The following is a 9778-nucleotide window of genomic DNA, read 5'->3' on the forward strand; positions in this document are numbered from 1 at the left end:
CTCCCGCCCCCCCCCCCCCCCCAGCCACCAGAGGGCGGCCGCGTTCGGCCTCTTTTGGCCGCCGCGCGGTGCCGTAGCGCCCGCCCGCTCCGCGCCGAGGGAGGCCGCACCGAGCCGGGCCGGGCCGTACCGGGCCGCAGCGGGCCGGGCAGGCCGCCATGAGCGACATCCGTCACTCGCTGCTGCGGCGGGACGCGCTGAGCGCCGCCAAGGAGGTGCTGTACCACCTCGACATCTACTTCAGCAGCCAGCTGCAGAGCGCGCCGCTGCCCCCCCTCGTCGACAAGGGCCCCGCCGAGCTCCTCGAGGAGTTCCTCTTCCAGGTCCCCAAGGAGCGCGGCGTCCCGCCCAAGGTGGGCCGGGGGAGCTGGGCCGGGCCGGGCCGGGGGGCGGCGGGCTCGGCGGAGGCCCCCCGGGGCCTTGTTTCCACCCCGGGGGTGCGGGTGGGGGTGCCCCGGCTCGGGGCGGGCTGCCCCGTGGGGGGGGGGTGCTCGGGGCCAGCCCGCGGCCTTTCGGTGTGCTTAACGCGGGGGTGTGCGGGGCGAGGCGCCGACGGGGAGCGCGCGGCGCCTGGGGGGAGCTCTCGGCCCCCGCCGTCCTGCCTCTCACCGAGGCAGCTCCCCGTTCTCCGAGGGCCCCGCTATATTTTGCGTCTTTGCTTTTGTTTTCTTTCAGAGGCTGAACTCGCTCCAGGAACTTCAGCTCCTCGAGATCATGTGCAATTATTTCCAAGAGCAAACCAAGGATTCGGTTCGGCAGCTCATTTTCTCGTCTCTCTTCAGCCCTCAAGGGAACAAAGCGGACGACAACAGGATGGCTTTACTGGGGAAACTGGTGTCCATGGCAGTGGCCGTGTGCAGAGTTCCTGTTCTGGAGTGTGCCGCCTTCTGGCTTCAGGTGCAGCTCCTGTGCGGGCAAGGCAGGCTCTGGGAAGGAAGGAGGGAGTGTGCCACCGCGGGTAGCGGGTGTGCTTCGTGCCACCTAATGGCTGGTGGCAGCTGGTTGCAGTCAGCTGCTCATCCGCGGCACTTTTAGCTGAGGTAACAGCTGCCTGCTGCAGCTGCGTTCACACCACGTCTGTGCTCGTGTCCGTTCCTTTGCTCCAGCACAGGGTAGAGCTTTTGCTGACCTGTTTATGTGCTGCACTGGCCAAAGAATTTTTTTATTTCTTTTTTTACTGTCGGTGAAAGCGTTGATTTTCTTTGGCACTTATCCCCCTCCCGTCCAGCGAGTCGGAAGGGGTCAGTGGAGGGTTTGGCCAGTGCTGGGACGAGGACAATGGCAGATCACGGTCACATTGCATAAAGGAGCAGACTGGAGTTTGGGAGATAAGCTCTGCCCAACGTGCAAGTTCTGGCTTGGCAAAAGAGGCAAATCTGGCTCTTGAGATTTGTGTCAGAAGTGCCTGTGTCTGTCTTCTGTGGGTGCCGTACCTCAGGGATCTCTTATGCCCCTGTGAAGGATGTCCCCTCCTTCCCTACTGAAATTCCCCTCTGCAGACCGTCAGAAGCGCCTCTTTGTTCCTGCTGCCCCCGTGGGAGGTGCAGAAGTCGCCTGTTTATAGAGAGGGGGAGAGCAGAAAGACTGCGCTGAGAGAGAAGGGTGGTGGAAGGGAGGCTGTTACTGCTTCTGTGGTGTCTTTGTTCTTCCCGTCTGTTGAGCCTTGGTGAAGGAGGAGGGGATGTGCCCTGGGTAGCAGAGACAGGTACAGGGGTTTGTTCGTTTGTTTTGAAGAATGCAGCTCTTAAGTGACATGAGGGTTGCACAGAATTTTCCACGTTAAAAATGTCAGGCGTAACTGGTAGGTTACTGAGCCAGTTGTTCTGCTGCTGAAGTAGTCAAAGTACAGCACTTTGTTGCTGAGCTGGTAAAAAAAAAATCTTCTTCTAAGTGAGAATGTTGATGTAAGAGGTTTATTTTTAAATTATGGGTATTGTAAACATGAAATATCACCATCTATTTTAATATCCTGAAATAGTAGTATTATTCTTGTCTGTGAGTGGTTCTTTTATATGCAGAGAGAGAGCGAGAGCACAAGAGCGCTTTCATTTTGGGGAAAGTGGAAACACGAACGTGGAAGCAGCAAAGTGGCTGGATGACGTGGGCGGGCACAGTGTTTGGGCAAAGTGGGCTTTAAAGTCAGCTCCGTGGGACTTCCCGTGCTCTGCTTTAGGCCGCGTCTCACGGTCTGCTCTCATCCCCGCAGCGAACCCCCGCCGTGTACTGCGTGAGGCTAGCCCGAGCCTTGGTGGACGACTACTGCAACTTGGTGCCAGGGTCCATCCAGACGCTGAAACAAATCTTCAGTGCCAGTCCTCGCTTCTGCTGCCAGTTCATTACGGCAGTCACAGCTCTCTACGACCTCTCTTCAGGTAAATATTTCTAGGCTGCCTTACAAGGAGGTGTGGTGTAATGCAACCCAGATTAACTGTTGCAAGCAAATTAACGACTTAAATTCTAAAGACGCTTGTTAGGAGAGAATTACTGCCAGCAGCAGCTCAGGGGTGTGATGGGGATGTGACATCTGTCACTGGGGTGAGATCAAAGCGACCACTGGGTGGCTGAAGGGAGAGTCTCTAATAGGGAAGCAGCCAAGTAACGCCTGACGCAACGGGCAGCATCCTCCGCACAGGGCAGAGGACAGGGGGACCTCACTGATTGAGCAGCGCTGGGAGCGAAGGCTGACCCACCCGGCAGCTTTTCCTCCTCGTTGTGTCAGCTATCCAGCAGATAGGCTCGGGCCTGGCCGTTAACCTAGTTCCTTCCAAAAAGGGGGAAGGCACAGATCCTGGACGTCCGCAGGCTGGAGCAGGGTTTCTGTTGAGCAGCAGTAAGAAACAGAATTGACAGCCTGCTTCCAGTGCTCTTCAAGTGTGTGTGTGCCTGACCTATTGGTACGACCCATCTCATGTTGATGTTGCTCAGAGACTGGAAACATTCATATGACTAAAATAAGATTGATTTAGCTTAGTCAGTGAGAGAGAGAACTTGTGATAGGCCAACGGACAACCATACACTAAATGCCAACATCACGTATCATCCAAAAAAAGCAAATGCTAAATGTTATGGATAAAGGAGGTATTTTTCAGTCTTCTCCAGATAAACAGCTTGGCATTAGTGAAAGAGAGGTGCAGGCTTAGACTTGTTTTTTTTTTGAGTATTTGGTAGAGCTTGCAGTGTGTTATTCCTCAGTATTTTATTTTATGCAGCCACGTGAAGTCTCATCCAACTTTAAAAGACCTATCAGAAAGAAAATAGTTACAGGAAGTATGTTTTTGTTTTTCTTTACCTTTATTTATTTGAGGTGATAAAAGAAAAGGAAGCTTATTTTTCAAAGAGTAGTCTGTAACTGGGCAGTCTCCACCACGTTATGATGACAAGGTTTGATTGCACCAACAGCACAACAGCCTGTATGATACCCCGCAGTCTCGGAAGCTAGGAAGTACCAATTCTGTATCTGGGGCTTATTAGTAATTTGGTAGTTCAAATGATTTGTCCTATAAGTCATTTTCAGCCGAGACCTGATGAGATAGTTCAGTGCTGAGTCAACTTGCACCGAGAGCACATCACTCAGTCCAGCACCCTGCCGCTGTGACAGGGTGACGCGCAATCACCGTGAATGTTTCTGTTGTCTGTAATCGAGCTTCAACTCGTGACCACGTTTCGCTTCTTAGTTGAAGCTATGTAATCTTAAAATCCTTTACCTATTGTGTGGTAGTGTTGTTTTAGGTTTTTCCACGAGACAAGTGTGTTTAGGTAAGTCAGAAAGGGAATTAGTTGAACGGTTGGGGTGAGGAGAAGGAAGTGCCAAGGAGTTTTTCTTGTCTTCTCTCCCATTGTGCTTCCTGTGGCGAGGGATGAATGGAGACCAAGATTAGAAAGGGAGTGAGCAGATGACAGGTGGGAGAAAAAGGAAAAAAAAAAAAGAGCTTTGCTGTGAAAGGGGTTAAACATTGGCATTTGGAGGTGTTTGCAAAATAGGTGGAGAAGCTGAAGTTGACAGGAATGTGGTTGTGTCTCCCAGGGACAAAACAGCATCTTCCTTTGTGTGTTTTTTTAAAAAAAAGACAAAAAAAAAAAAAAACAAAAAACACAAAACAGCAGACTTGGGGAGGTTCTGAAATTGTAATTGTGACACTGCAGGAAGTGTGTGTGGGAGAGATTAGTAAGAGTGCTGTCCCATGCTTCAGTGCAAGGCTGTGCTTACCAAGCAATATCTTTCCTGTCTCCAGATGATCTCATCCCTCCCTCAGAACTGCTCGAGCTGATTGTTTCCTGGATCTTCGAAGACCCCCGCTTGATCCTTATCACCTTCCTAAACACTCCTATTGCAGCCAACCTGCCAATAGGGTTTTTGGAGCTCACCCCGCTGACTGGGCTGATCCGTTGGTGCGTGAAGGCCCCCTTGGCTTATAAAAGGAAGCAGAAAGCCTCGCTCTCAAACGGACACCCCCCCACCAAGATCGCCAAGGACTCGACTGAAGGGGACGATGGAGATTGCCATCAGCTGTATTCAAAACTGCATCTAACCGTCCTGCAGGTTCTTATGATGCTTCAGGGGCACTTAACAGAGAAGAACCTCTACGGGCGCCTGGGGCTGGTACCTTTTGATCACGTGGTTCCGCTTGTTGAGGAAATTAACAGGCTGTCTGATGAACTCAACCCTCTCAATGCATCCAAAGAGATTGAACTGGCCCTGGACAGGCTGGCTCAGGCTTTGCAAGTGGCCATGGCATCAGGAGCGCTCCTGTGCACTCGAGGTAAGTTGTTGAGGGGGCTGCCAAAGACCCTGCTGTTGGATTCTTTACTTTCAACATGTGGGGGTGATGGTAGGGAATTTTGGGGTGGAGGGAGCCAAGATCAGCACATTCTTAGCAGCGGTAGCAGCTAGCTGCTCGTAGGAAACAACGTTCGAGCGCGGTGCAGGAAATTGTTCAAGAAGAATAACAAGATGGGGAGTAAGGAAAAAAAAAATGATGCAATTAACCTGTCTGTTGTCTTGCAGAGCTGGAGAATTGATCCTCTACCTAGCGTGCAGGATGCTGGTTATATCTGGGTGTCTGGCTTGGGGACAAATTGAGCATGTTCAGAGCCCCCACACGAGTGTGAGCTGTGTAGCTGGTATCAGAACACAAAGAGAGAAAGGTCGCGTTGCGTGCTCTGATCCTCAGTACATCAGACGTAACAGCAGTTACCTGGTTGTGAGCTGCAGTGGCTCCCAGCTGGCCTGATCCGCGGGTGCCTGCTGTGGCTGTTTGCGAGGGTCTTGCATCCTCTCCTGAACTCTCCCTGCCTTGGAGAACAATTCCAGGACCAGCCACTGGGGAGTAGAGGGCAGATGTGTCGTGTGGGACCACGGCACTTGTCCCAGTGTGCACACCAGAAGCTTAATTTCTTTTTCTGCCAGCTTTTCAAACTGGCTTTGAAACGTGAAAGGTGATGCCCGGGAGCCAGAGGAGTCTGCTCCAAGTTGCCTTGCATGGTGCAGGCCTCCAGCAGCGCCGTGCTGGGCTGCCCGGGGCAGAGTTCTGCCCTGAAACCAGAGGCAGCAGAGAACTGTTGATACGTAAGCCCAGGCGCACTGTTAGGTGTGCTAAATCTGCGTTTCTGCTTGTTAAAACTGTCTGGGCTAGCTCATAACCGGCTCCGGGAGTCGAGCCACGTGTATATCGTAGTATTTACGGTAGGAAGAAAGTACTGAAAGCATTTCTTGTGGTGGAAGCCTGTGACTGACTGAAATGTCTAGTTTAGATAAAGGCGTTCCGCAGAGCAGTGTAAGCCTGGTCAGTCTGAAATCGTCAACTGATGCCGAGCCCCGCGGCGCTGCGCGAATGTCTGTCAAACATCGCTTCTGCACCAGGGCGATGAGGCAGTGTTGGCTCTGCGTTTGTGACTGCTGCTTGCTCTAGCTGAGAGCGTGAGCGGAGCTTGCTCCTGTCTGCCTCAAGTTGCTTTCCAGGACAGCCGTGTTCCTCCTAAGCAGTCCGGGGCCAGGAATTGCTTATCGCTATCTAAAAAGCACCGTTAAATTGCTTTTCAGCTTGTCTTCTCTGAGTTTGCCTGCTGGAGGAGAGACCATGAAATAGATAGACCATGAGGTACATGCGTTAGACAAGAAATTAAGAAAGCAAACAAAAACTGTTTATCTGGAGCTTCTGGGCCTTCAGTTCTGTAATAAGACTGTATTACGGTCTGTCTTGAGCTTATTAAAGAAGCCTAACGTGGCTTTCATCTGTCTTTCCTGTTTCCAGAAACAGTTCTGTCTGAAAGACCTGTGGAGACAAAAAAAAAAACAAAACAAAACAAAGTGCCTCAGTACAACCCAGAGCCACCCACGTACTATTTTCTTGAAACGGCGCTGAAAACATGCGATGGCTTCTTGGTGCAGTGAGAGAGCCCAGAGTTCCCAGAGAGCCCGGACGTTCAGCACAGGCTCCCAGCCATGCAGAGCAGCCCTGCCAAAGCAGGTGCCTGAGGCTTTGGCCCTGGCTGAAGCGGTGCTGGCGTGGCACATCTCAGGGTCCTTCATCCTAGCCTTTTGGAGAGTAATGTTGGGTGTAGTAAGAAAAGGCAGAAAAGTGGAGTCTTCTGAGTAAATGGCTATTTTCAGCTCTGCTGCTCCCTAGCGATCCACTCGGCACTTTCTGAGCGCTTGTTTTTATTGTCTAAGTGGAAGGTGAGGTAATTCAGTATAAGCTGCCGCTGAAGCACCAGTTAATTCAGTGTTTTGGGGGTACGTTTTGACGTGTTTTGCCTTTGCCCCGATCCGTTTGCCATTACGAGTGCCATATTCACTGAGCAGCGTCACACCTTGCGTTAATTGAGTTACTTATTGATAGGCCTGTGTTTGTGTGGCTAGATCGCTGGGGTGTTTTGCTGATAGTCAGCTCTTTTGTTGGGTTGGGAGGCCTGCAGCATCTCGGGCCTCTCAGGGCAGACGAAGCGGTGGCTGTAAGCGCAGGGAGCTGGGACCTGTCCTCTCCCTTGGCGGCAGCTCCGTGTTGGGAACGGCAGTGGGTGCAGTTAGGGTGTGCGGAGCTGGGCAGGGCTGCGCTTCGCCTGCTGCACATCCTGTACTGATGCTTGGTCTGCCTTGAAATGAGGCTGTGTGTGCCACGTGGTCGCGTAGGTTAAATGCAGAACATACGGTGGATAGTGAAGTGCGAAAAGCTGAGGTAATCTCAGCAAAAAATTGGGGTAGGATTGGTGAGATGGAGAAACGTCTCTTCCAGGAAGGTTATTGGCTTGAGAACGGGATTCTGGATCTGTGGATCACTGGAGTCTTTTCAGTGATCTGACCTTCTTAGAAAGGAGAGTGGAGGGGAAAATTGCTGTAATTGCTGCTTTACCCTTATTGTTATATCTTGTGTTCTCTTTCAGATGACTTGAGAACTGTGTGCTCCAGGCTACCGCATAACAAGTAAGGGATCTTTCTCTAGCCGTGTTTGTTTTGACACACATTCCAAGATGCATACTTGAGGGCTGTTGAGACAATCTCCTCTAAAAAATTGTGTTTACTTCCTGGAAGTTGGCCTTTATTCAGAGACTTTATTCAGTGAGGATAAAGGTCATGGTTTATTTTTCCCTTGCAAGCTGGACTCTCATCTGGAGGAGACTTCAGTGATTCTTACCATACAGGTGATCTTGCCCAGCCTCTGTCAGAACAAATAGACAGGAAAAATGAAATTATAGTGTGGAACTTGTCTCACCCGCAGCTCCGCACTGATTTTGCCTGAGCCTAAGCTTAACTGCACTTTGTTTCTCACCTCTTAACCCTTAGCTGGTTTCGGATCTTTTCTTAGCAGTAGCTAAAAATGTTCACAAGTAGAATCTCCTCTCATGAAAGCCAGATGACGCCCGTGTTGTGAGAAGCTGCTCCCAACCTGATGTTTCATGCTCTGTTAACACATGAGGGTTAGAGAATAAGGAATGTTACTCAAAAGCAGCGTTGTTGCCTTTAGAGAAACCAACAGATCTCATTTCTGCTAGAAGCAGTTGTGTTTTTTTTAAATAAAACACCTTCAGCAGAAAGTGAGGCCCACTTGAATGAATAATAGTCACAAAGTAAAAATGAGCATAAAAAGGAATGTATAGTGGCTATAAAGGGACTTTAAAGGAGAAAAATACTCAGCAGACACCTACCTGAGAGCAGAGACTTATCTTCATCACTCTGTGGCTCCTGCTTTTGTTTCTATGTTTTTAAATACCTGTTTTGATCAAGTTCCTAATGCAGAAGTAAAAAATGTTGATATGGCCACAAATGAAGAGTGGTTTAAACCACCAGGTCTCTCAAAACGTGAATTTCTGCATGATCAGAAACATGGTGTGCACTGTGAACTCCCACTCCTTCCAGTTCCTCCAGTGTGAGCGGCCAGGGCCATTGCTGAGGCACGAGGTGCGTGGAGACCTGGGCTTTCCGCACGGGATCCTGACCAGCAGCAAATACTGCCCTGGCCCTGGGAAGGAAGGTGGAAGTCGAAGTCAGGGGTTTGGAAGGTTTGTTGTGTGCCCAGACAGATAGTTCAGAGCATCTGTCCTTGAGGTAGATGGCCCCAGAGCTTCCCGCGTCCTGCCAGACCTGCCAGGGAGTCCTCCTAGCTGTCAGTCACTGAGCAGTACCTCTTTGCAAAGTGCAACCAGATTTAAAAAGGGAAGAAAAAAAGAGAAAAGCATCTGCTGGAAGCTGTAAAGAGCATAATCGGTGTCCTCTTGCAAGCAGTGTTGCACGTTGATGACAAATTGTCTGCCGAGCCCTTGTGGGCAGGGGAGAGCCTCCCCAAAAGCCTTCTGACGATAACTCGACTGTCTGAATTTCCTTCCACAGCCTGCTCCAGCTGGTGATTTCAGGTCCCGTACAGCAACCGACCCACAGTGCTCTGCCGCCAGGATTTTACCCTCATATCCATACTCCTCCTCTGGGCTATCCCGCGCACGCCGCGCACCCCGCGCTACCTGCGCACCCGGCTCACCCGGCGCTCCCGGCTCACCCCGTGCAAACGTTCATACCAGGAATGACGTTCCCCTACAGGCCTATTCGCTAGGTGCCACGGCTGCGGGAGCTAACCAGTTCCCCTTAGTTTGAGGAAGCCTCGCAGAGGAAGCCAAATGTCTCGGGAACCACATTTTCCTCTTTGATCGAAAGCTGGGCGATGCCCGCGTGCGGGCTCAGCCCCTCAGGAGTAGAGCAGACTCTAGACGGGTAGGTTGCAGTTGCTTTGAACGCGGGATGCAGATACAAGGACGGGGACGGCCTGGGTGAAAAGAGCGGGTGGGAAAAGGCAACAAACCGGAGCGGGTGGAAACCTTTTGGATCCGCGGTGTTTCGCGTCATCACCATGCTTGTTCCGTTTGCTGATAGTGCAGCCCGGGGACGTTCGGCGCGGGTGAGGCCAGCCGGCCTCGCTGTGTGCGAGGGGGCAGAAGGAAAGCCATACGATTTCCCAGCGAGTCCGCTCCAGCCTGTCCGTTTGTTTGTACATGTTTGTACCTATAGCCGCAGAGGACGTGCCCGCCGTATATTTTTGGAACGCAGACGTTTGTTTGCTTCGCAAGCACAAGGTAGAGTCAAACAGCGCTTCCTATTAAAGGACACGATGGCAGAAGCGTGCCGTAATTTTGTCGCTTTCTTTCCAATGGTGCTCAGAAGCTCCGAATGGCTGGGGGGGGGGGGGGGGGGGGGGGATACAGGTCCCCGGGGGCTGCGCTGGCTCGGGAAGCCTCCCGCAGCCTGCCCGGGGCTCGCCGGGGAGCGGCCGGCACCTGGGGACGACAACGGGGG

The 9778-nt window shown here is 51.8% G+C and overlaps 1 protein-coding gene and 1 long non-coding RNA gene across 2 annotated transcripts; one reads left to right on the top strand and one right to left on the bottom strand.

Annotated features, from left to right (window-relative positions):
- The first annotated feature begins 70 nt into the window (after window positions 1–70).
- INTS15 (integrator complex subunit 15) lies at window positions 71–9602 on the top strand. Its single transcript, XM_048066915.2, has 6 exons — window positions 71–353; window positions 676–897; window positions 2207–2372; window positions 4233–4760; window positions 7381–7420; window positions 8825–9602. The coding sequence occupies exons 1-6, from the start codon at window positions 159–161 to the stop codon at window positions 9039–9041; spliced, it is 1368 nt and encodes a 455-aa protein (XP_047922872.2). The 5' UTR covers window positions 71–158; the 3' UTR covers window positions 9042–9602.
- Window positions 4064–8825, bottom strand: LOC136786462 (uncharacterized). Its single transcript, XR_010825169.1, has 2 exons — window positions 7767–8825; window positions 4064–7655 (listed from the first exon to the last, which is right to left on the bottom strand). It is a non-coding gene; the product is annotated as an uncharacterized lncRNA (long non-coding RNA).
- Window positions 9603–9778: the final 176 nt, after the last annotated feature.

Source organism: Anser cygnoides, chromosome 15 (genome assembly GCF_040182565.1).
Source record: "Anser cygnoides isolate HZ-2024a breed goose chromosome 15, Taihu_goose_T2T_genome, whole genome shotgun sequence".
NCBI lineage: Eukaryota > Metazoa > Chordata > Aves > Anseriformes > Anatidae > Anser > Anser cygnoides.